The 27,727-nt window shown below is 36.8% G+C and overlaps 1 protein-coding gene across 12 annotated transcripts in view; it reads left to right on the top strand.

The window, feature by feature from the left end:
* Positions 1–27,727, top strand: part of ATRX (ATRX chromatin remodeler) — a 303,341-nt gene that overhangs the window by 121,135 nt on the left and 154,479 nt on the right. For all 12 annotated transcript variants that reach the window (XR_006710928.1, XM_045471900.1, XM_045471902.1 and 9 more), the window contains 3 exons: positions 4,117–4,250; positions 4,948–5,124; positions 11,544–11,637. Coding sequence is in view for 11 of the 12 variants with exons in the window: in XM_045471900.1 (XP_045327856.1) it covers positions 4,117–4,250; positions 4,948–5,124; positions 11,544–11,637 (405 nt within the window). In the remaining variant the exon portion in view is untranslated. The remainder of the gene's footprint in view (positions 1–4,116; positions 4,251–4,947; positions 5,125–11,543; positions 11,638–27,727) is intronic.

Here is a 27,727-nt window from a genome sequence, read left to right as displayed (position 1 = left end):
CATACTAAAATTAGAGAATATTGGGATTCAGGATCTTAGGTGCTACTTCTGGCTTTGCCACTAACTAGCTTTGTTTCTATGGCTTCATCTTTTTCCCTTTCTAAGCCTGTTTCCTCCTTTGTAAAGTGACAGAATTGGACTCTAAGGTCCCTTTTTCTAGCTCTCACATTTTGTGTTGCTTTTGTAATAGCTATTTGCTTAAAACCTCCATGGTACAAGAGATCACTCTCTCGATTGCTTCTATTTCAGAAATTTAATGTTTTGAATTAGTGATTCACCAACAGAAAGAGGTAGTTTACTTGTTCCCTGTTTGAGCACTTAAACAAGAAACATTATGCATCTCTTTTCTAGATCAGATCAGAATAACTAAAGGCTTTTCTTGGCTTTCTCTCTCTCTCTCTCTCTTTTTTTTTTGCTTGTTTGTTTGTCTTTGCATTGTTGGGCTTATTCCTTATTTTATTTTTGCTTTCTTGTAGTAGATGAAGGTGTAAGGGGTAAGAAGACATTATCTTGGTATTATGTGATTTAGAAGACTTAGCTTGTTTGGGTTATGGGGTTCTATTCTCTCATGCACCAGTTCCGATCATTGTTTGTGGGTTTTTACCCTTCCTCCCATATTGTTTTGCTTTCTCCCCTTCTCCCTTCCCTCCCTTTCAGGAAAATGGAGGAGTGGCTCCATTACTTCCAGCTCTGCGCAGGTTTTCTGCCACAGAGTGGCACAGCCTGTGCCTCTAACGCTTCTGATAGAGTCGTGACTGCTTTGGATGCTACACCTGCCCCAAGATGTAATATTGAGCATTGAGATTCCAGGGGGGCAGTACCTTGTTGCCTGGATGATTTTCTCAGAAACCTCCTGGAAAGCCTCAAGAAAGGAAACTTCAGAGCAAACAGAAATCAACTAGGGATCATGATTATACATCCATCACATGCATACCAGCATGGGTCCAGCCAAGGCCTCCAAAATGATGTTTTGCCAGCCTCAGCTGGTTCTCAAGTGATGATGTCCTTGAAGTCTCTGTGGCCCGTGACTCAAGAGTTAAGGTAGTGGAGTTTCCCTTAAAGCATCTCACAGCAGGCTTTATAGATGGGACACCTTTCATCTCAACATGTTTGCTGACTACTCAGGTTGAAGGTCAGCCTCAACCCTTAGGTCCGTCAAGTAAATTTCTAACTTTGAGGTGTAGGTTACGTGATAGGCAAGGTTTATGATGCAGTGAGTCTTTGACATATTGGACTTGAGCCATCAGTCAGGCAAATAATTTAACTTTATTCTTTTTAGGGCTTTAATATGCATGGCTATACATTAGGTTTTTCATTGGTCAAAAGGTGTTAGAGGGTAAATCTAAACTAAACTATCTCAGGGAGGTAAAGCTAAGGGAATCTCCATCATTCTGTATGTAACTTTCAGTTTGGAGAAAAATCACCATTCTCTGAATTTTGTAATTTTTTTCTGCTTCTAGAGTGATAGTGATTGTTCTATATATTATGTTCTTAATGAAGGTTGTTCATTTAAAAATCATGTAATTTTTCAGTGTATGGATCTCATTTAATTTTCCATGATTTATTATATGATTTCATAGTTGATATAGAATTGTATTTTATTATCTTATGTGTATCATATTTCTCAGTTTTTTCATGACAATCTAGAACTTAAGTATGAATTAGGTGGGTTTACATATTTTGACCTTCCATTTAGTAGATGTATTCTTAAGAGTCTAGAGTTTGAAAGAAAAAAAAAACTTGTGGTTCCTTACAATTAACAACCAGGTTTTTACAGATAGTATAGAATTATAGGCTTTTTTTGAACTTGTAATACAAACTGAAATCAAGTGATTGAAGTAACCTTTAGTGTAACTAAATTAATACTTGTACTTTTGTTGGTTATTATTGTACTACCCACATGGTGATATAACATCTTGTAACTGCAAGTGGAACTATGTTTTTCTATTTGTAATCTATTATTCAACACTTTATATTTATACATATACACATGAACACACACATACACTTTTACTCATTGCAAAAGAGTGGTTTTATTGAAATTGGTTCAAGAAAGCACTTCCTTGTCCATGGGAAATAACAAATGTAGTTTGTATTAGAGAGTTTTTATAGACAGATGCTTTTATTAAATTTAAAGAACCACCCTTCATTCTGAAACTGTTCCTAATTTGTGGAGGGTGTGTTGAAAGAGTCTTTATTTTATAACATGATGAAAACAAATGATACTTGGCTTTAAATTTTTATTCTTGGCAAAATGAAAAGTTGGCAACCCTAGATTATTCCCCATTTTAAAATGTTTATTGTGTACAATCCAAGTCAGCAAACCACTTATCTAGAAGTGTAAGAACAACACTTTATAACTCAACTCCAGTAGGATTTAAATTGGAGTGATCTAATCTTCACTTTATTGAAACATAAATCATATCAAAATCCCTCAAAAAAGCAAACTCATCTGTGGTTTCCTTTAGCACTTGGTAACTCTCTGTGTTGTCTATTTACGATCTGTGTATTTAGGGAAGGAAGCACCAAAAGGTAGATAATAAGTGTTTGTGAAGTGATTACCTATTTTGCTTCAGTCTGTTTTGGTGCCTTTGCTGTACCTCTTTGAATAAAAATAGTAATGAACAGTGTACCTTTGAAATAAAATTACCAAGGCATTAACATCTCTTACCATTGAATGAATTCTTGATTGAAATGTGAGTGTATGTTAAGAAATATAAAGAAGGGTTTCAGATCCAAAAATAACAGAAGTTCCATGATTCAAGCTTTAAGTTTTTGATGAGCTAGAGAGTTAATCTTGATTGCACAGTGGATGTTTCCCATAAAAGTTCGCTCTTATGTGGATCCTAAGAAACTTAACAGAAGTCCATGGGGGTGGGGAAGAAAAAAAAAGAGGTTAGAGAGGGAGAGAGCCAATGCATAAGAGACTCTTAAAAACTGAGAACAAACTGAGGGTTGATGGGGGGTGAGAGGGTGGGGGGGAGTGGGAGGGAGGGGAGGGTGGGTGATGGGTATTGAGGAGGGCACCTTTTGGGATGAGCACTGGGTGTTGTATGGAAACCAATTTGACAATAAATTTCATATATAAAAAAAAAGGCCATGGAAAACTGAGAATCATGCTACTTTCCTTTTGAACCGTCTATAAGGTATTCCTTTGTTAGTGTGATTTTTGAATTTATATCAAAAAGACACTTCAGGTGCAAAATACCTCATCTTATACAAAAGCTGCTTGATTGCTTTTATCTTACATTTTCAGATGTTTTCCTTTAGCATAAGCATGGAAATTTATTAGGAATGTATTTTATTTTAACATGAGATGGTATTAAAGAAGTATCTTCTCATGCTTTTAGCAGTTGATTTTTCCATTAACAAATTGGTCTTTGAGGAGCATCTTGAGAAATTTTGATATGAGTGAGGCTACTGTACTATCTACTTTCGTGGAAAGCGAAAACTCATTTATGGTAATTTGTGTTCTTTTACCATGTATGTAATTAATAGCACTCCTGTCCCTTCTCTTATCTGCCCTAGTTTGAATATTATTAGGGATTTCTGATTTCTTCAATACTTAGTGTATAGTATATGCTTGCATTTCATTAACAGTTTATGAAGTAAATTGAAATTTAAGTGCCAAAAATATTATCCACCAGTTTCAGGCACTGTTTCATTAGAAAGTGGTTTATTACACATTGATTTTCTAAGAATATGTTTTGCTGAATGATCCTCTCATGTGGAGTTTTGCCTTGGAATGCCATTTGTCTGGAAAAGTTGATTTATTATTGTGAGCCTGATATTGCAGTTGTTGGATGATGGCTGCAGAGCAAATACAGGATTGGAAGTATGCATCGTGAAATGGCAATTGGTCAAAATAGTAGAAATGTCCCTCAGATTTTTAAATATATTGCAGAAGTATTTAGAATTGGAAGAAAATCAGTGCTAAGAGCATCTTTCAAAAGTTTTGGTTGGTTGGTAGCTTAGGTTAAAACATGGCTTTGGTAGTCTTTTATTTACAGTATAAAATCTTTTTACACATTTATTTCTATTTTGATAGTGAAAAATTTTTTAATTTGTTACACTTCACCACCAAATATATAGTTTTTTACTGTCTTTTTACTCAAGAATTGCCAAGAAGATGCTTTTAGAAGAAATTAAAGCCAATCTTTCCTCTGATGAGGATGGATCTTCAGATGATGAACCAGAAGAAGGAAAAAAAAGAACTGGAAAACACAATGAAGGAAACCCAGGAGATGAGGGTGAGCTTCAAAGAGAAGTACAGGATGTCATAATTTCATTGTTTGACCAGTTCAGTCTTTGAAGACTATCTGTCTGTGAAATCTCATAATACATGCATTTGAAGTTTATTAAATATTTAAAACTTTACTACCTTTACTCCTTTTGAGTGTCTGGTAATAGTTGTGCATGTTTTTTCAGTTATTGCCAATAAACAGATGATTTTTATTATTGTTATTTTTTAATTTTTTTATGTTTATTTCTGAGACAGAGAGAGACAGAACATGAGTGGGGGAGGGACAGAGAGAGAGGGAGACACAGAATCAGAAGCAGGCTCCAGGCTCTGAGCTGTCAGCACAGAACGCGACGTGGGGCTTGAACTCACAAACCTTGAGATCATGACCTGATCCAAAGTCGGTTGCTCAACCAACTGAGCCACCCAGGCGCCCCTAAACAGATGATTTTTAAAGCAAAATATTTTTTACCTTTAAAAAAATCTATGAATGTCTATTGGTGATATTTAATTAGTATTTAATTATAGTAATATATCAAGTTTAATGTATAAGGTTACCTGGTATCACCAGTGATACCAAAGTAAGTAAGTGCACAGCTCTGATTTTTTTTGTAAATCATGAAAATTTTCAACAATCAAAATAGTTTTATAACAGATTTTAAAGGAAAAACGTCTGAAGGTTTTACTGATTTCTTTTCTCCACTTAGAAGCAAAACATCAAGTCAATTCTGAATCAGATTCAGAATCTGAAGAATCTAAGAAGCCAAGATACAGACATAGGCTTTTGAGACACAAACTCACCGTGAGTGATGGAGAATCTGGAGAAGAAAAAAAGATGAAGCCTAAAGAGCACAAAGAAGCCAAAGGCAGAAATAGAAGGAAAGGTAAGATATTTTAATTCTGAATGTAAGGAATATACTGATTTTATAAACTAATTACAGTAATCAAACTTTTTAAAGTTTATTTATTTTGAAAGAGAGAGAGGGAGGGAGAGAGAGGGAGAATCCAAAATGGGCTCTGTGCTGACAGCAGAGAGCCTGATGTGGGGCTTGAGCCCCTGAACCGTGAGATCGTGACCTGAGCTGAAGTCAGATACTTAACCGACTGAGCCACCCAGGGCTCCTACAGTAATGAAATTTAACTATTATCTGGACCACCTGTATTAAGTGAATATCAGCACACTGGCAAAAACTATTCTCTTAAATGAGAGTGAAATAAAGAATTTAGAGTGGGAAGATAACCCAGAAAATTGTGAGATGACACAAAGAATATATTTTTAGTCTTTTTTTTTAAAGTTTATTCATTTATTTTGAGAGAGAGAGAGAGATAGCACGAGAGAGAGAGGGAGAGAGAGAATCCCAAGCAGGCTCCACACCACCCCTGCATCAGCACAGAGCCTGATGTGGGGCTCGAACCCACAAACTGAGATCATGACCTGAGCTGAAACTCAAGAGTTGGAGGCTTAACACACTGAGCCACCTAGGCACCCCTATTTTTAATCTAGTCATACACAACTTAGATTAAAAAGATACATATGACAATAAATAAAATATACTTAAAGGCTATGTAAAAAATACAGGATTGTCTGTAACTGCAGGAAGAAATAATGCTTCCTAAGGAAAGATAGACAATGCAGTTAATTTGGGTAGATTTATTATATGCAAAGCTTGTATATAGTCAGCTTAAATTTTCATTACATTAAAAGTCTGAATCCTGCATTGAGTGCTTATATGTTTCCAACATCATGATAAACATTGAGAATACAAAAATAAGGAAATCATTGTCTTGTATGGTGGTTTTCAGCCTGGCCATACATGTGGATTACTTTGGGGATTTTGAAGTACACATATTACAGGACTGCATCTCAAGCCAATTACAGCATAATTGGTGGTAGTGAGACCAAAGTATCCATATATTTTATAAAACATCTCTGATATGATTCTGATATGCAGCCAGGTTTGACTGTCAGTGGTTTAGTAAGAGTTATTGACATTAATATTATATGAAATTATAGCACCATGACAGGTGTCTTATACAACAGAGGTATTGTATAGTGTGGCACAAGGGAACATTTCCTTAGCTTCTTAGGGTATGGTATTTATCCCCAGAGGAGACTTCACAAAGATGAAAAGTTTCATTCAGCAGACCCAAGTTGTAATTGGGGACCAGGTAGATGTGTTGTGAAGATTTATAATATAAGAAGAGAAAAAACTTCAGAAGCCTCTGCAAAATGTTCACACATGGTTGAGGGGAAGCAGTTAATATGGTATATAGCTAAACTATAGGAGGGAATAGGGAAAGGATCAACAGGACATGAGGCTGGGCCAAGACAGAGACCAGGTGTTGGAGACACTTGTAAGCTTTGGTTTCTCAAACTGGAATACTTGACAGTTGATTCATGGGTACATGAGGCTGTAGAGTAAACATTGCATACCTCTTTGGTGTGTCCATTTTATTTGAGCATTGGGGTAGAGCATTCTTAAATAATCACATGTATATTGAAAAATTAGCTAGCAGAAGGTTCAGAGAAACCTTTTGGTTTCTTAGGGGCAAATTTTAAAAACTTTACTCAGATTAACTCTTTGCCACTAGGAATAGGAAAGCAGTTTCGGAAGTATCTGAGAAGGACAATAGGCTCTAGAGGCTGGAGAGTCATTGGGAATTTTTTTTTTAATTTTAAAAAATATTTTTATTTGTAATATTTTTGTACTTTAGCCCTTTTGAGATATAATTCACAAACCATACAGTTTGCCTGTTTATAGCATACAAGCTGTATAAGCAGATAGCTTGATGAACACGTATGGCGCAGGACATTCATTACTAGTACTCATGAATCACAGTCTCAGCACAACCACCCATTGTTCCCATTGAAAGATTTTAACCAAGAATATAATATGATCATGGGGCGCCTGGGTGGCGCAGTCAGTTAAGCGTCCGACTTCAGCTCAGGTCACGATCTCGCGGTCCGTGAGTTCGAGCCCCGCGTCGGGCTCTGGGCTGATGGCTCAGAGCCTGGAGCCTGTTTCCGATTCTGTGTCTCCCTCTCTCTCTGCCCCTCCCCCGTTCATGCTCTGTCTCTCTCTGTCTCAAAAATAAATAAACGTTAAAAAAAAATTAAAAAAAAAAAAAGAATATAATATGATCAGATTAATTGCTTATTATTCTGTTATACTCAGAGCTTAGATTTGTGTCTCTGGAGGATATTGCTATAGTTGATACCAAGTACAATTTTTGAAGAGAAAAATTGACAGGAGTCATAGACTGAATTGTTAGATCTTATTAATTGATATGAAAGACAAAAGTCTGGGATGACTGCCAGGTTTTTGGAGTTGTCATGGTATATGTATAATACTACCAGAATAGTTGACATTGCCAAAATAGTTGATATCAGAATCTTGGAATCCTGAACATTTAAAGGGCTGTTGAACAGCCCTTTGTTGAACAGTTATTCATTAAAGAGGAAGAAGAGAACCGCCCCCCCCCCCCCGCCCCCCGTCGCCACACACACTAAATATGTCATGGATATTTTCATGTTAAATAAATAATAGTACATCACTTTGTGAATGCTTTTTTAAAAAATTTTTTACAGCATGACTACAAGCTCGTTTTTCAGATTTTATAAAGCAACTGAGCAATTTAAGCAGGTTACATAACTTCACACGAATTCCTGTGCATCTTCAACAAAAGGGGAAATACTGATTTTGCCTCTGAGGCTCAGATCAGGATAGAGCCCTTTAGTGGACACAGTTACATTTGAAATGTTTTATTAAAGTCTAAGTCTTTTGTCACCTGTTTCCACTGTCCTCTTCTGTGGGTAATTTATTACCAAGTATTTTTTCATTTGTTTTTGTAGGAGGGAGTAAACAAATCCTATCATTTATGTTTCTAATATGGATTATAATATTGATTGATACTACATTTGAAGTTGCAAAGGGGCTTTATTTCAAAGGGTGGCTCAGTCAGTTAAGCATCCCAATTCTTGATTTTGGCTCAGGTTCACGATTGTACACAGTTTGTGGGATCGAGCTCCACATTGGCTCTGCACTGACAGTGCGGAGCCTGCTTGGGATTCTCTCTCTCCTTATCTCTCTGCGTGTTTCTGTCTCTGTCTCTGTCTCTCTCTCTCTGTCTCCCAATAAATAAATAAATAAATAAATAAATAAATAAAAAAAAGTTGCATAACTTTTCAGGTTTTACAAACTGTTGTGTCTGTATTGTCTGGAAATTTAGGCAATGGGGAGAAATCAAGAGAGAATAGCTGACTTAGTAGATCAAGGGCAACGTGAACTTTCAGTTTTCACCTAAACTTGAAAAAAATTATAAAAGTTATTTTGGTGATAATTTAAAAAATTTAATTATTGCCTTTATTATTATTAGATAATATTAAATTGATGTTTTTTTAAGTGTGATAATGCTATTTATATAGGACAGCATCCTTATGCTTAAGGATAAAGTGCCATGATATCTGCACTTACATTTAGATGGTTCAGTGCAAAAACCTGTGTGTGTATATACAAAGAGAAAGCAAACAAATATGATACATTTAACAAATGAGTTTAGGAGAAGGGTTGTAGATGTTCATTCAACAGTTTTTTCAAAGTTTTGGTACGTTTGAAAATTTTCAAAATAAAGTGATGAAAAATTAATAATAGGTTTAGAATTTTGCTTAATGACAGGATTTATATGTGTTCATATGGACACATGTGTTCTTCAAATTCCCAGTTGCTTAGCAGTTATTTTTTTATTTTTATTTGTTATTGTGGTAAAGTACACACAACATAAAATTTTAACCATTTTAACCATTTTTAAGTGTACATTTCAGTGACAGTATATTCACATTGTTGTATAACCATCAACACTCCACAACTCTTTTGTTATCCCAAACTGAAACTCTTTAAACAATAACTCCTTATTCCCCTTTCCCCCATTATCAATTCTTTACTGTATTTATGTTAACCCATGTCTTTTTTTAGATAGATTATAGATTCTGATTTCAGATCAATATAGATCTTTGAAAAAATTTTTTATTTCAAAATTTAAAGTTGAAAGAAATGGTGCAAAAACAGTACAGATTTCCTATATTCCTTCTACCCAGCTTCCCTAATTTAACACCTTAAATTTAACTATATAGTACAATAACCAAATCCAGGAAATTAACATTGATAGAATACTATTAGTTAAACTGGGGGTTGGGTAACTATACCTGTAGGCTAAATCTGACCGTCTACCTATTTTTATAAAGTGTTTTGGAACCAGGTTATACTTACTCAGTTACTGCTTTTGTGTAATTAGAGTGGCAAAGTTGAGTAGAAATAAGTAGTTGAAACAGCGACCATATAGCCTACAAAGTTGCAAATATTTACCATCAGACTTTTTACATAAAATATTTTCTGACCTTTGAAGTGGGCTAAAGATCTTACTTGGTTATCGTTAGTTTTCTCACTAATGTCTTTTCTATTCCAGAATCCAAACTAGGATGCCACATTGCTTTTAGTTGTGATGTCTCCTTAATAGACTCCAATCTGTGACGGTTTCTCCTCCTTTTCTTTCATGACCTTGACACTTTTGAAGAGTATTGATCAGTTATTTTCTTTTTAAAATTTTTTTTTAATGTTTTTATTTATTTTTGAGAGAGCAAAAGAGCGAGTGGGAGAGGGGCAGAGAGAGAGAGAGAGGGAGACCCAGAATCTGAAGGGGACTCCAAGCTCTGAGCTGTCAGCACAGAGCCCGACACATGGCTCAAACTCCCGAGCCGTGAGATCGTGACCTAAGCCAAAGTTGGACGCTCAACTGACTGAGCCACTCAGGCACCTTGATCAGTTCTTTTCTAGACTGTTAATCCATATGTATTTGTCTAATGTTTTCTTATGGTTAAATTGAGGTTATTAAACATTTTGACAAGAACACCACAAAAGTAATATTTAACCCTTCTCAGAGTATCCTACACCGAAATTGTATGATGACAATATGTCTTATACTGGTAATACTGATTACTTGGTTAAGTTGGTGTCTACTGGATTTTTCCACTGCAAAAAAAATCTTTTTCTGTTCATATTTAATTAATGTCTTGTGGAGAGATACTTTGAGACTATTCAAATATCCTGTTTCTCATCATACTAAAGCCCACTAATTTTAGCATTCGTCTTGTCTGAAGCAGTTTTTGTGATGTTTATCTAGTGGTTATTTTCTATTTCTTTCTTTACTTACACATTTAGTAATGGTAAGGAAGAGCTATCTGTTTTCCCTTACTTATCCCATTATTAATATGAATTTATAGATATTTTATTCTATTAGTTGTAATTCAATTGTTCATTTTGTTGCTCACATTGTTCCAGCTTTGGCTATTAGAAGCTCCTTCAAGTTGGATCAAGTGTTCTTTGAATATACCCCAATCATTCTTTGAGCATTGGATTATTTTCTGGCAGCACAAGATATTTGAGACTCATTTTGTGTATTCCCTGCCTGGTTTCCTCTGGCCAGAAAAATGTGTATTCTGCTGGAGTTTAGATACCTGTGTCATAGTGGCTATTTTGGTACAGAAAAATAAAATTTTTGAGAGAAAAATAAAATTGGGGTTTCCATTTACTCTCATGATATACAGGGCTCGGCTCCTTTTTCTCAGTGCTGTGGCTAGAAATGGGGTTCTCCCAGTTTTGCTGTTGGCACCCTCTGCATAGTTTTGGAATTCAGCCTCCCTTCTTGTTGAAATCAGGAAAGAAAGAAGGAAAAAACCCTATGACACCCATAGTCACTACCCCAACCTCAATTTTATAGGAATCATTATTCAAGTTTTTGTTTCAGTCCCCAGTCTGTCTGCTGTTGTTTCCTTTTCGGAGTGCTTAGGTCATTTCTTTATATATTCTGTTCATAATTTCTAGTTGTCATAAATGGCAGAGAGTCTGTATTTGTCCTTACTCCCTTTTGGCCAGCCTACTTTGTTTGTTTTGAATAACCAGAATTCTTTTTATTCACCTTTGGTAATAATGAATATATTTTATTGACAGTTAAATTCACATTTTAAAAACTCATACATAATTAATACTTACATTTTAATATAGAACCATAGTTTTATAATCATAGTTGGAATACATTTGAATAGTTTTTATAATTTCTATTTGAATTATTAACTAGTCTAATCTATATGATGTGTAATATCCATTAATGTACATACTAAAATATACATTAACGTGCATACTGTAGATACTCACACATTGGTCTAAGTTTTATTGTGAAGTTATTGACAAATTAATTGAATTGCATTTCTGTTGGGAAGTATTTAATAACTTAATTTTTTTTTTTCAAGTGAGCAGTGAAGATTCTGAAGACTCTGATTTTCAGGAATCAGGAGTTAGTGAAGAAGTTAGTGAATCTGAAGATGAACAACGGCCTAGAACAAGGTAAATATTATATCACTATTTCAAAAATTTTAGGTATATGAATAAACATGCTTCAAGTTATTTGTAGAAAGGTTGATGTTACTAATAAAGTAAAAAATTTAATATTTTGATTTGAAACAAATTGTGAAAATTAATTTAAAAAGAGTACATATAAACATATATGGTTGAAATATGTGTTCTAAACTGGGAGGACTTTGTGCAAAATCACGCTTGACTGTAATTTTGGTTGTTATATGGGGGGATGTACCAGTGTAGTAGATTACAGGCTTTGTAGACAGCCTACCTAATCTAACTGTTGGCTCTAATATTTGTTATTTGTATGATTACTCTGTGCTTTAGTTTCCTCATCTGTAAAATGGGGGATTATAGTAGCACTTACCTTATTGATTATGATGGGCATTAATTGGGCTTCTAATATGCCCACTTGGAATATGGGAAATGTTCCCTGAAATCTAATTATTGGTCTTAGTAGTATAGTAGTATTATAGTGATGAAGATGTGTTTGTTCTCTCAGTACGCATAGCTACTGACCTAGATGACTAGTTACTTAAAATACTGCATAGTATTTCTTTTAAAGTTTACGTACCTATTTTGAGAGAGAGAGAGTGCATGCATGCTTGTGAGTGGGGGAGGGTAGAGGAGGAGAGAGAATCCCTAGCAGGCTCCATGCTCAGTGCAGAGCCCGACACGGAGCTTGATCTCACAAACCGTGAGATCATGACCTGAGCTGAAATCAAGAGTTGGATGCTTAACCAAATGAGCCACCCAGGTGCCCCTATTTCTTAGCATAGTATTTAAAAAAATTTTTTTTTTTCAACGTTTATTTATTTTTGGGACAGAGAGAGACAGAGCATGAACGGGGGAGGGGCAGAGAGAGAGGGAGACACAGAATCGGAAACAGGCTCCAGGCTCTGAGCCATCAGCCCAGAGCCCGACGCGGGGCTCGAACTCACGGACCGCGAGATCGTGACCTGAGCTGAAGTCGGACGCTTAACTGACTGCGCCACCCAGGCGCCCCACTTAGCATAGTATTTTAGATAATACCAACCTTTCTAAGAATTTTTTATTTCCTCCGGAATATCACATATTGGCCTTTTGTCTAAGATCAAGTATATTTCCTTCAGAATAATATTATCCTTTTATAATTTATCAAATGGGCAACCTATTTGTATTTGTGTGAATGTGATATGTGCGTCTGCATAGGTGTCATACCTGTAAATTTTATTTTATTTTATTTTATTTTTTTTTTTAACGTTTATTTATTTTTGGGACAGAGAGAGACAGAGCATGAACGGGGGAGGGGCAGAGAGAGAGGGAGACACAGAATCGGAAACAGGCTCCAGGCTCTGAGCCATCAGCCCAGAGCCTGACGCGGGGCTCGAACTCCCGGACCGTGAGATCGTGACCTGGCTGAAGTCGGACGCTTAACCGACTGCGCCACCCAGGCGCCCCTCATACCTGTAAATTTTAAAACATTTGAGATCTTTTTAGATTAGCAGTTACCAGGTTGTTCCTGGAGTATAGCAACATATTGTACATTAGGGAAATAACAATAGGATAAATTGAGAGATTTTTAAACCTGAGAATTCACATAACACAAAAATTCACTTATTTTATTTTATTTATTGAGATAAAAGTATTTTATTTTCAAGTTTGTTTTTTAAATTTAAATTTTAGTTAACATGCAGTACAGTATTGGTTTCAGAAGTAAAATTTAGTGATTCATCACTTACATACAGTACTCAGTGCTTATCACAACATAGTCCCTTACCTATCACGCATCTAGCCTATCTCCCACTCACTTCCCTCTGTCAACCCATAGTTTGCTTTTTCTCATTAAGGGTCTCCTGTGGTTTTATTCCCTCTCTTCTCTTCCCCCCACCTCCTTCCCATATGTTCATCTGTTTTGTTTCTTAATTAAATTCCACATATGAGTGAAATCATATGATATCTGTCTTTCTCTTATTTCGCTTAGCATAATACATTCTAGCTCCATCCACGACATTGCAAATGGACAGATCTCATTCTTTTTGATGGCTGAATAATATTCCATTAAGCACACACACACACACACACACACACACACACACACACACACACATCTTCTTTATCCATTCATCAGTTGGTGGAAATTTGGGCTGTCTCCGTAATTTGGTTATTGTTGATAATGCTGCTACAAACATCAGGGTGCATGTACCCCTTCAAATGTATATTTTTGTATTCTTTGGGTAAATACCTAATAGTGCAATTGCTGGGTCATAGGGTAGTTTTATGTACTTTCTTGAGGAACCTCATACTGTTCTCCAGAGTGGCTGAACCCATTTGCATTCCCACCAGCAGTGCAGGAAAGATCCCTTTTCTCTGCATCCTTGCTAACACCCATTCTTTCTTGTGTCGTTAATTTTAGCCATTCTGATAGGTGTGATGATGATCAGTGATGTTGAGCATCTTTTCATGTGTCTGTTAGCCATCGGATGTCTTCTTTGGAAAAAGGTCTTTTCATGTCTTCTGTCAATTTATTAACTCAGTTATTTGTTTTCTGGGTGTTGAATTTGATAAGTTTTTTATAGATTTTGGATGCTAACCTTTATCCGATATGTCATTTGCAAATATCTTCTCCCATTCTGTAGGCTACCTTTTAGTTTTGTTGATTGTTTCCTTTGTTGTGTAGAAGCTTTGTATCTTGATCAGGTCCCAGTAGTTCATGTTTGCTTTCATTTCCCTTGCCTTCAGTGACATGTCTAGTAAGAAGTTGCTCCACCTCAGGTCAGAGAGGTTGCTGCCTATGTTCTCCTCTAGGATTTAGATGGTTTCCTGTCTTACATTTAGGTCTTTCATCCATTTTGAATGTATTTTTATAGATGGTGTTAAAAAGTTGTCAAGTTTCATTCTTCTGTATGTTGCTGTCCTGTTTTCCTAACACCATTTATTATCCATTGGATATTCTTTCCTGCATTGTTGAAGATGGGTCGGCCATATAGTTGTGGGTCCATTTCTGGGTTCTCTATTCTGTTCCATTGATCTGAGTGTCTATTTTTGACCCAGTAGCATACTGTCTTGATGGCTACAGCTTTGTAATACAATGTAAAATCTGGAATCATGATGCCTCCAGTTTTGTTTTTCTTTTTCAGGATTGCTTTGGTTATTTGGGGTGTTTTGTGTTTCCATACAAATGTAGGATTGTTTCTTCTAGCTCAGTGAAAACTGCTGGTGGTATTTTGATAGGGATTGCATTAAAGATGTAGACTGCTTTGGGAAGTATAGACATTTTAACAATATTTTTTCTTCCAATCCATGGGCAATGGAGTTTTTCCATTTCTTGGTGTCCTATTCAATTTCTTTCATAAGTGTGCTATAGTTTTCAGAGTATAGATATTTTACCTCTTTAGTTAATTTTATTCCTAGGTAACATATTATTTCTTGAGGACTTGCAAATGTGATCGATTCCTTGCTTTTCTTTTTCTGCTGATTCATTATTAGTGTATAGAAAAGAAACAAATTTCTGCATGTTGATGTTATATCCTATGACTTTGCTGAATTCATGTATTTGTTCTAGCAATTTTTTTTTAATTTACATCCAAGTTAGTTAGCATATAGTACAGCAATGATTTCAGGAGTAGATTCCTAAATCTTAATGCCCCTTAATGCCCATCCTCCCTCCCACGAGCCCTCCAGTAACGCTCTGTTTGTTCTCCATATTTAAGAGTCTGTTGTTTCGTCTCCCTCCCTGGTTTTATATTATTTTTGCTTCCCTTTCCTTATGTTCATCTGTTTTGTATCTTAAAGTCCTTATATGAGTGAAGTCATATGATATTTGTCTTTCTCTGACTAATTTCACTTAGCATAATACCCTCTAGTTCCATCCATGTAGTTGCAAATGGCAAGATTTCATTCTTTTTGATTGCCGAGTAATAATCCACTCTGTGTGTGTGTGTGTGTGTGTGTGTGTGTGTGTGTGTGTGTGTACACACATACCACATCTTCTTTATCCATTCATCCATTGAAGGACATATGGGCTCTTTCCTTACCTTTGTTGATAGTTTTTCTTTCTTTTGCTTTATTTTTTTTATTAACTTGTTTTATTTTATATTTTTGTAAATTTATATCCCAATTCATTAGCATATAGTGCAACAATGATTTCAGGAGTAGATTCCTTAGTGCCCCTTACCCATTTAGCCCATCCCCCCTCCTGCCACCCCTCCAGTAACCCTCTGTTTGTTCTCCATATTTATGAGTCTCTTCTGTTTTGTCCCCCTCCCTGTTTTTATATTATTTTTGTTTCCCTTCCCTTATGTTCATCTGTTTTGTCTCTTAAAGTCCTCATATGAGTGAAGTCATACGATATTTGTATTTCTCTAACTAATTTCACTTAGCATAATACCCTCTAGTTCCATCCACGTTGTAGCAAGTGGCAAGATTTCATTCTATTTGATTGGTGGGTAATACTCAAAGCCTATTGGTGAGTAATACTCAAAGAATACCACATCTTCTTTATCCATTCACCCATTGATGGACACGGGGGCTCTTTCCATACTTTGGCTATTGTTGATAGTGCTGCTATAAACATTGGGATGCATGTGTCCCTTCGAAACAGCATAACTGTATCCTTTGGATAAATACCTAATAGTGCAGTTGCTGGGTCATAGGGTAGTTCTATTTTTAATTTTTTGAGGAACCCCCATACTGTTTTCCAGAGTGGCTGCACCAGTTTGCATTCCCACCAGCAGTGCAAAAGAGACCCTCTTTCTCTACAACCTCACCAACATCTGTAGTTGCCTGAGTTGTTAATTTTAGCCATTCTGACAGGTATGAGGTGCTATCTCGTGGTTTTTATTTGTATTTCCCTGATGAGCATTTTTTTCATGTGTCGGTTGGCCATCTGGATGTCTTCTTTGGAGAAATGTCTATTCATGTCTTTTGCCCATTTCTTTACTGGATTATATGTTTTTTGTGTGTTGAGTTTGATAGGTTCTTTATAGATTTTGGATACTAACCCTTTATCCGATATGTCATTTGCAAATATCTTCTCCCATTCTGTTGGTTGCCTTTTAGTTTTGCTGATTGTTTCCTTCACTTTGCAGAAGCTTTTTATTTTGATGAGGTCCCAGTAGTTCATTTTTGGTTTTGTTTCCCTTGGCTCCAGAGACATGTTGAGTAAGAAGTTGTGGCCAAGGTCAAATAGGTTTTTTCCATGTTTTCTGCATGTTACTGTCTAGTTTTCCCAGCACCACTTGCTGAAGAGACTGTCTTTATTCTATTGGATATTCTTTCTTGCTTTGTCAAAGATTAGTTGGCCATACATTTATGGGTCCATTTCTGGGTTTTCTATTCTGTTCCATTGATCTGAGTGTCTGTTCTTGTGCCAGTGCCACACTGTCTTGATGATTACAGCTTTGTAATACAGCTTTGTGATGCCTCCTACTTTGGTTTCATTTTTCAAGATTGCTTTGGCTATTCGGGGTCTTTTGTGGTTCCATACAAATTTTAGAATTATTTGTTTTAGCTCTGTGAAGAATGCTGGTGTTCCTTTGATAGGGATTCCTTTGCATATGTAGATTGCTTTGGGTAGTATCAACATTTTAACAATATTTGTTCTTCCTATCCAAGAGCCTGGAATATTTTTCCATTTTTTTGTGTCTTCTTCAATTTCTTTCATAAGCTTTCTATACTTTTCAGTGTATCCATTTTTCACCTCTTTGGTTAGATTTATTCCTAGGTATTTTATGGTTTTTGGTGCAATTGTAACTGGGATCACTTCCTCGATTTCTCTTTCTGTTGCTTCATTGTTGGTGTATAGGAATGCAACCGATTCCTGTGCATTGGTTTTATATCCTGCCACTTTGCTCAATTCATGGATCAGTTCTAGCAGTTTTTTGATGGATCTTTTGGGTTTCCCATGTAGAGTATCATGTCATCTGCAAAGACTGGAAGTTTGACCTCCTCCTGGCTGATTTGTATGTCTTTTATTTCTTTGTGTTGTCTAGTGAAGCTAAGACTTCCAAAACTATATTGAATAACAGTGGCGAGAGTGGACATCCCTGTCTTGTTCCTGACCTTAGGGGGAAACCTCTCAGTTTTTCCCCATTGAGGATGATATTAGTGTTGGGTCATTCATATATGTCTTATCATCTCGAGATATGCTCCTTCTATCCCTACTTTCTTGAGGGTTTTTATCAAGAAAGGATGCTGTATTTTGTCAAATGCTTTCTCTGCATCTGTTGAGAGGATCATATGGTTCTTGTCCTTTCTTTTATTGATGCCATGAATTACATTGATTGTTTTCCTGATACTGAATCAGAGCTGCACCCCAGGTATAAATTCCACTCGGTCGTGGTGAATAATTTTTTTAATGTATTGTTGGAGACGCTTGGCTAATATCTTGTTGAGGATTTTTGCATCCATTTTCATCAGGGAAATTGGTCTGTAGTGGGCTCCATGTCTGGTTTTGGAATCAAGGTAATGCTGGCTTCATAGAAAGTGGAAGTTTTCCTTCCATTTCTATTTTTTGGAACAGCTTCAAGAGAATAGGTGTTAACTCTCCATTAAATGTTTGGTAGAATTCCCCTAGAAAGCCATCTGGCCCTAGACTCTTGTTTTTTGGATATTTTTGATTACTAATTCGATTTGATTACTGGTTATGCATCTGTTCAAAGTTTCTATTTCTTCCTATTTCAGTTTTGCTAGTTTATTATATGTTTCTAGGAATTGTTCTTTTCTTCCAGATTGCCCGTTTTATTTGCATATAATTGCCCATAATATTCTCTTACTGTTTTTATTTCTGCTGTGTTATGATCTCCTGTTTCATACTTGATTTTATTTATTTGGGTGGTTTCCTTTTTCTTTTTGATCCAACTGGCTAGTGGTTTATCAATATTGTTAATTCTTTCAAGGAGCCAGCTTCAGGTTTCATTGATCTGTTCTGGTTTTTTTTGGTTTCTATAGCATTGATTTCTGCTCTAATCTTTATTATTTCCTGTCTTCTGCTGGTTTGGGGTTTTATTTGCTGTTCTGTTTCCAGCTCTTTATGGTGTAAGTTTAGGTTGTGTGTCTTAGATCTTTCTTCCTTCTTTAGAAAGGCCTGGATTGCTATATACTTTCCTCTTATGACCGCCTTTTTTGCATCCTAGAGGTTTTAGGCTGTGGTATCATTTTCATTGGCTTCCATGTACTTTTTAATTTGATCTTTTAACTTCTTGGCTAGCCCATTCATTCTTTAGTAGGATGTTCTTTAGTCTCAAAATATTTGTTACCTTTCCAGATTTTTTCTTGTGGTTGATTTAGAGTTTCATAGTGTTGTGGTCTGAAAATATGCATGGTATGATCTCAATCTTTTTTTTACTTGTTGAGAGCTGATTTATGTCCCAGTATGTGATCTATTCTGGAGAAGATTCCATGTACACTGGAGAAGAATATATATTCCGCAGCTTTAGGATAAAATGTTCTGAGTATATCTGTTGAGTCCACCTGGTCCAGTGTGTCATTCAAAGCCATTGTTTCCTTGTTGATTTTCTGTTTAGATGATCTGTCCATTGTTGTAAGTGGGGTCTTGAATTCCCCTACTATTATGGTATTATTATCAATGAGTTTCTTTATGTTTGTGATTAACTGATTTACATATTTGGGTGCTGCCACATTTGGAGCATAAATGTTTAAAATTATTAGGTCATCTTGGTGGATCAACCCCTTAATTATGATATAGTGCCCTTCTTTATCTCTTGTTACAGTCTTTATTTTAAAGTCTAGATTGTCTGATATAAGTATGGCTACTCTGGCTTTCGTTTGTCAACCATTACCATGATAGATGGTTCCCCATCCCCTTACTTTCATTCTGAAGGTACTTTAAAAAAAATTTTTTTTCAGTGTTTATTTATTTTTTTTTTTTGAGAGACAAAGTGTGAACAGGGGAGGGGCAGAGACAGAGAGGGAGACATAGAATCTGAAATAGGTTCCAGGCTCTGAGCTATCAGCAGAGCCTGACGTGGTGCTTGAACCCATGAGTCATGAGATCATGACCTGAGCTGAAGTCGGACATTCAACTGACTGAGCCACCCAGGCGCCCCCTGAAGGTGTCTTTAGGTCAAACGTGGGTCTTTTGTAAATAGCATATAGATGGATCTTGTTTTCTTATCCACTGTTACCCTATGTGTTTTGATTGGAGCATTGTGTCCATCGATGTTCAGAGTGAGTACTGAAAGATAAGAGTTTATTGCCATTATGTTTCTTGTAGAGTTGGAATTTCTGGTGGTGTTCTCTGGTCCTTTCTGTTTTTTGTTGCTTTGGTCTTTTTTTTTTTTTTTTTCATCTTTTCTCCCCTCAGAGAGTCTGCCTTAAAATTTCTTGTATGGCTGGTTTAGTGGTCACCAACTCCTTTAATTTTTGTTTGTCTGGGAGTATTTTATCTCGCCTTCTATTTTGAATGACAGCCTTGCTGGATAAATAATTCTTGGCTGCATATTTTTCCAGTTCAGCACATTGAATATATCCTGCCACTCCTTTCTGGCTTGCCACATTTCTGTGGATAGGTCTGCTGCAAACCTGATCTGTCTTCCTTTGTGGGTTAAGGACTTTTTCCCTTACTGCTTCCATGATTCTTTCCTTGCCTGAGTATTTTGTGAATTTGACTGTGTCATGCCTTATTGATGGTCGGTTTATGTTGAATCTAATACGAGTTGTCTGTGCTGCCTAGATTTTGATGTCTGTGTCTTTCCCCAGGTTAGCAGAAGTTTTCCACTATGATTTGCTCACGTAACCCTTCTACCCTTTTTTCTCTCATCATATTTTGGGACCCCTGTCGTTCTGATGTTTCTTTAGATGAGTCCCTGATTTCTCTCATTCTTAAATCATGCTCTTTTGCCTTAGTCTCCCTGTTTTTCTGCTTAATTATTCTCCATAAGTTTGTCCTCTGTATTGCTGATTGTCTTCTCTGCCTCATCCATCCTTGGCCGCCGTGGCATCCATTTGAAATTGCAGCTCAGTTATAGCATTTTTTATTTCGTTCTGACTAGCTTTTAATTCTTTTATCTCCACAGAAAGGGATTCTAGTCTATTGTCGACTCCAGCTAGTATTCTTATTATCATGATTCTACATTCTGGTTCAGACATCTTGCTTGTATCTGTGTTAGTTAAGTCCCTGGCTGTCGTTTTTTCATGCTTTCTTTAGGGGTGAATTCCTTCGTTTCATAATTTTGAAGGAATAAAAGGAATTAATAAGGTAAAAAAGAAAAAAAATTAAAATTAAAAAATTAAAAGTAACACACACACACAAAAGAATCAAATAAATGATGCTATATCCTAGGTGTGTTTTGATCTGGTTGTTGAAAGGAGCTTGATAGATTAGAGAAAAAAGGGAAATAAAAGGAAAACTTTTGAACATTTGAAAAAATGAATACAATGGAATAGAACAAAATGAAATGATGGAAGTAATAGAATTTGAAAAACTTACAATAAAGTAAAAAGTAGATTGGAAAAAATGAAAGAAAAATATTTTTAGGAAAAATTGAAAATAAAAATAATTTTTTTTCTTTCTGTATTCAAGAAAAAGAAATTAAAAAGAGAAAAAGAAAAAAGAATTGGATAGATGGACCAGCGAACAGACTCAAATACGATTGAAATTACATCTTTGTCCCCTAGGAGTCCAACTATGAAGTTGAAGTGCTTTATAGTTCATAAACTAAGCAGGTGGAGAAACTTGTGGTGTTCCTGAAGAGTGAGTTTGGCCCAGTTGGGCGGGGCTTAGTGTATTGGCTCCGTTCTCCATTAGATGGTGCTGCTGAGCTTACTGGCGTGGATTTTTTTTGCGTTTGTTGGAGTGTATGAGCATGCGCAGGAGGGTTGGAAATGGCCTCACCCATCTACCCAGTCTGTAGAATCGGAACTCTGTTTTCCCGATCAGCAGTCAAGCACCTGTCCTTTGTCTCCGGCTTCCGTCCACTCCCCACTTTTATAGGTCCGTGACCAAGCCATCAGGTTGCCAGGCGGCACCTCCCTCCTGAGTTTTATCTCAGATGTGGCTGTGTTTCCCAACCCTTCACTTTTGAGGGACTGCAGCTTTGCCCCACACAGACCTTCTGGGGGAGGGTCTCACCAAGCAGTGGCCAGGTGCCAGCCGCACCTAGGAACATTCGTGGGACTGTGTTGCTGCCAATGCCCATAGACTGCATCTGGGTGCCAACCCCCCCCAGAAAATGTTCACACGGTCGTGTAGCAGCAGCAGCATTTCAGGAATTATGGAAAATCTCAACACACATCTGGCGCCAGGCTTCACCTTTAATGACCTTGTTCCAGCACCAGTGAATGTGGTTGTTCTCCGGAGTCTGTTGGTGCCTTTGTCTGTGGGGGGCCACACAGCCTCTGCCAAGTGTCGTCCCAGTAAGGGAACTGCCTGTACCCTGGGGCCCTTGGATGCCCGGACCTCATTTTGCTCCTGGGGATTTGCCCTTCCCAGCAGAGCACTGCCAGATGTTGAGCTGCAGAGTTTCAGACTCTGCACTCCCCCTGTGTATAGAGTCTTAGTGGAATTTAAACTCTCTCCTTTTTCCCTTTTAAGTTCAGTCCCTGTGACTGTTTCCACTTTTCCACTTTCTCTCCAGCTGCTTTTTGGGGCGGGGGTTGCTTTTCCCGTGCTCTTTCCCCTGCCATCTCCGTCCTCTCTCCACAAGTAAAAACAGCTTCCTGCCCTCTGCGGCTTCCCTCTCCCCCAGTTCACCTCCCCATGCCGTATACCTGCTACATTCTGCAGTTCAGGTTGTGCAGATTGTTGTGTTAATCTCCAATCAGGTTTCTAGGTGTGCAGGATGATTTTCTGTTGATCTGGCTGTATTTCATGGACTCGAGATGTAAAAAAAACTTCCATGTGTTCTGCCATCTTGGTTCCTCCCCTCATTCTAGCAATTTTTTGATGGAGTCCTGCATTTTCTACGTAGAATGACATATCATCTACAAATAATATAAGTTTGACTTCTTCCATGCGAATTTGGATGGCTTTTATTTCTTTTTGTTATCTGATTGCTGAGGCTGACTCCCATTACTGTGTTAAATAGTAATGGTGAGAGGCCCATCCTTGTCTTGTTCCTGACTGTAGGGGAAATGTTTTCACTTTTTCCCCATTGAGGATGATATTAGCTGTGGGTTTTCGTATCTTGCCTTAATGATATTTAGGTATGTTCTATCTGTTCCTACTTTGTTGAGGGTTTTTATCAACAGTGGATGCTGTATTTTGTCAAATGCCTTCCCTGCATCTATTGACAGGATCATATGGTTCTTATCCTTTCTTTTATTAATGGGGTATATCACGTTGATTGATTTGTGAATGTTGAACCAGAGCTGCATCTCAGAAATAAATCCCACTTCATCATGGTAAATAATTCTTTTAATGTACCATTGAATTTGATTTGCTAGTATCTTCTTGAGAATTTTGCATCCAGGTTTATCAGGGATGTTGGCTGGTAATTCTTTTTAGTGGAGTCTTTGTCTGGTTTGGGAATCAGTGTAATGCTGGCTTTGTAGAATGAGTTTAGAATGTTTTTTTGAAACAGAATTTTTTTTTTGAAACAGTTTGATAAGAATAAATATTAACTCTTTTTTAATGGTGGTCGAATTCCCCTGGGAAGCCATCTGGACCAGGACTGTTATTTATTGTGAAATTTTTGATTAGTGATTCAATTTCTTTGCTGGTTATGGGACTGTTCAAATTTTCTATTTCTTCCTGTTTGAGGTTTGGTAGTTTTTGAGTTTCTAGGAATTTGTCCATTTTTTCCAGATTGCCCATTTTTTTGCCATATACGTTTTCAGAGTATTCTTTTATAATTGTTTGTATTTCTGTAATGTTGGTTGTTATTTCTCTTCTTTCCTTAGTGATTTTCTCTATTTGGGTCATTTTTCTTTTTGATATGTTTGGCTAGGGGGTTTATCAATTTTGTCACTTGTTTCAACAACCAGCTTTTAGTTTCGTTCATCTGTTGAACATTTTATTTTATATCATTTATTTCTGCTATAATCTTTATTAATAATTTCCTTTCTTTTTCTGGGTTTAGGCTTTATTTTCTGTTCTTCTTTTCTAGCTCCTTAAGGTGTAAGGTTAGGGTTTGTATTTGAGACCTTTCTTGGTTCATGAGATAGAACTGAATTGCAATATACTTCCCTCTTAGGACTGCATATGCTACATCCCATAGTTTTGGACTGCCGTGTTTTTATTTTTGTTGGCTTCCCTGTAATTTTTTATTTTTTAATTTCCTGGTTAGCCCATTGATTCTTTAGTAGGATGTTTTTTAACCTTTGTATATTTGAGGGCTTTCCAAATTTTTTCTTGTGGTTGACTTCAAGTTTCATAGTGTTGTCACTGAAAATATGTATGGTATGATCTCTATCTTTTTTTAAAAAAAATTTAATGTTTTATTTTTGAGAGAGAGACAGAGCAAGAGCAGGGGAGGGGTGGAGAGACACACACACACAGAATCCGAAGCAGCCTCCAGGTTCTGAGCTATCAGCACAGAGCCTTCGCGGGGCCCAAACTCACAAACCATGAGATTATGACCTTAGCCAAAGTTGGACATTTAACCAACTGAGCCACCCAGGCGCCCCTGTTTTATTTATTTATTTAAAAAAAATGTAATGTTTTTATTTATTTTTGAGAGAGAGAGAGAGCATGAGCGAGGGAGTGGCAGACGGAGGAAGACACAGAATATGAAGCAAGCTCCAGGCTCTTAGCTGTCAGCATAGAGCCAGATGTGGGGCTCAAAATCACAGACTGCGACATCATGACCTGAGCTGGAGTTGGACACTTAACCCACTGAGCCCCCCAGGCATCCCATCTATGTTTTTATACTTCTTGAGGGCTGATTTGTGACCTAGCATGTGATCTATTCTGGAGAATGTTGCATATGCTCTTGAAAATAATGTGTATTGTGCTTCTATAGGATAGGATGTTCTGAATATATCTGTTAAGTCCATATGGTCCAGTGTGTCATTCAAAGCCATTGTTTCCTTGTTGACTCTCTGTTTAGATGACCTTTCTATTGCTCTAAGTGGGATATTAACATCCCCAATTATTATTGTGTTATCACCAGTGTGTTTTTTTATGTTTCCCATTGATTTATATATTTGGGTGGTCCCATGTTGGTGGCATAAATATTTACAATTATTAGATCTTCTTGATGGATAGACTGTATTGTCACAGTCTATGTTTTAAAATCTAGTTTATGTTTAATACATATGGCTATTCCAGCTCTCTTTTGGTAACCATTAGCATGATAGATGGTTCTTCATCCCCTCACTTTCTGTCTGCAGGTGTCTTTAGGTCTACAATGAGTCCCTTGTAGGCAGCATATAGATAGATGGATCTTGCGTTTCTTAACTCTTCTGATACCCTATCTATGTCTTTTGATTGGGGCATTTAGTTCATTTACATTCAGATTATTGAATGATACAAATTAAGTGACGTTTTATTACATGTAGAGTTGCCAATTCTGGTGATGCTCTCTGGTCCTTTCTAGTCTTTGTTGCTTTTGGTCTTTTTTCTTTTTTTTTCCCTCCACTCAAATAGTCCTCCTCAGAATTTCTCGTATAGCTGGTTTTATGGTCACAAACTCCTTTAGTTTTGTTTGTCTGTCAAAGTCTTAATCTTTCCCTCTATTTTGAATGACAGCCTTTTTGAATAGTGTATTCTTGGCTGCATATTTTTTCCATTCAGCACATTGATTATATCTTGCCATTCCTTTCTGCTCTGCCAAGTTTCTGTGGACAGATCTGCTGCCAATCTGATGTGTCTTCCCTTGTTAGGGAAGGTTAAGGACTTTTCCCCTTTCTGCTTTCCAGATTCTTTTCCTTGTCTGTGTATTTTGTGAATTTTACTATGATATGTCTTGGTGGTTCTTAGGTTTTGTTGAATTTGATGGAAGTTATCTGTGCTTCCTGGAGTTTGATGTCTGTGTCCTTCCCCAGATTAGGGTAGTTTTCAGCTATAATTAGCTAACACAAACCTACCGCCCTTTTTTCTCTTTCATCATCTTCAGGAACTCCTGTGATTTGAATATTACTACATTTTAAAAAATTGCTGATGTCCCAAAGTCTGCCTTTGTGACCTCTGATCTTTGTTTTCCTCTTCTTTTCAGCTTCATTATTTTCCATAATCTTATCTTCTATATAGTGAATCGCTCCTCTGCTTCATCCATCCTTTTTTGTATTGCTTTGATTTGGGTTTGCATCTCGGTTATAGTATTGTTAATTTTGGCCTGACTAGATTTTAGTTCTTTTATCTCTGCAGAAAGGGATTCTCTGGTGTCTTCTATGCTTTTTTCAAGCCCAGCTAGTATCCTTATAATCATTGTTTTTAATTTAATGGTTTAAAGTAAATTTAGTTCAGACATCTTACTTATATCTGCATTGATTGAATCCCTGGCCATTATTTCTTAGTGTTCTCATCATTTTAAAGTGCATAATACAGGGGCACCTGGGTGGCTCATTTGGTTGAGTGTCTGCCTCTTGATATTGGCTCAGGTCATGATCTTGCAGTTTGTGAGATTGAGCCCCACTTGGGTCTCTGCACTGAGAGCATGGAGCCCTGCTAGTGCTCTCTCTTTCTCTCTTTCAAAATAAATAAATATATATTAAAAAAATAAAGTGCAGAATACAGTGGTTAGAATATTCACAAGTTCTGCAGCCACTAGCACTATCTGGTTTGAGAACAGTTTCACCACCACGGAAAGCAACCCTGTACCCATTAGCAGTCATTTCCCATTGTTCCTGCCCTCCATTCCCTGGCAAAAGCTAATCTATTTTATATATGGATTTGCCTATTCTGGACATTTTATATGAACGGATTCATATTATATGTTTTCTTAATGTTTATTTATTTTGAGAGGGATTGTGCAGCACTAGCTGGGGATGGGCAGAGAGAGGTAGAGAGAGGATCCCAATTGGCTCCGTGCCATCAGTGCAGAGCCTGACACAGGGCTTGAACTCATGAACCATGAGATCATGATGTGAGCCGATGTCAACATTCAGACACTTAACCGACTGAGCCACCCAGGTGCCCTCAATATGTTTTTTTTAAATGAATGGATTCTTTCAATTAGAATAATGTTTTGAAGGTTCATCCATGCTGTAGTTTGTATTAGTACTTTTATCTTTTTACAAAATTTTAAATGATCATAAAATAGCATGTAACATAAAATTTACTGTTTTATCTATTAAGTGTATGGTTCAGTAGTGATAAGTACATTCACGTTCTGCAATCAATCTTTATAACTTTTTTTATCTTGCACAACACACACTTTGCCCATTAAACAATAACTCCCCTTTCCCTTATTCCCAAACAACTACCGTTCTACCATTTGTATCTATGAATTTGATTTCTATAGGTACCTTATATAAGTGAAATCATACAATATTTGTTATCTTATTGTGGCCAGCTTATTTCACTTAGTACAGTATCCTCAAGCGTCATCCATGTTGCAGCATATATCACAGTATACTTCTTTTTTAAGGCTAAATAATGTTCTGTATGCATACACCACATTTTGTTTATTTCTTCATCCATCATTGAACACTTGGATTACTTGAACCTTTTACAATTGCAAATGATGATTCTGTTATGAACATGAGTGTACAAATATTTCTTCAGTCCCTGCTTTAAATTCTGTTGGTTATATACCAGAAGTGGAATTGCTGGATGGTATGATAGGCTGTGTTTAACTCTGAGGAACTGCCAAATAGTTTTTCATAGTGGCTGTATCATTGTACATTCTTTTTTTTAATTTTTAAAAACTTTTTTAAATGTTTATTTTTGAGAGAGAGAGAGAGCGAGTGCACAAGTGGTGGAGAGGCGGAGAGAGAGGGAGACAGAGAATCCAAAGCAGGCTCCATACAGTCAGAACAAAGCCCGACATGAGACTCAAACCCATGAATCATGAGATCATGACCTGAGCCGAAGTCAGATACTCAACTGACTGAGCCACCCACGTGCCCCTTAAATTTTTTTTAATGTTTGATTATTTTTGAGGGAGAGAGAGAGGGAGGGAGGGAGGGAGGGGGGGAGGGCAGAGAGAAAGGGATAGACAGAATCCGAAGTAGGTTCCCGGCCTTGAGCTGTCTG

Source organism: Leopardus geoffroyi, chromosome X, assembly GCF_018350155.1.
Source record: "Leopardus geoffroyi isolate Oge1 chromosome X, O.geoffroyi_Oge1_pat1.0, whole genome shotgun sequence".
Classification (NCBI taxonomy): Eukaryota; Metazoa; Chordata; class Mammalia; order Carnivora; family Felidae; genus Leopardus; species Leopardus geoffroyi.
Note: the sequence above shows the minus strand (reverse complement) of the source record. Positions and strands in the feature narration are given on the sequence as shown.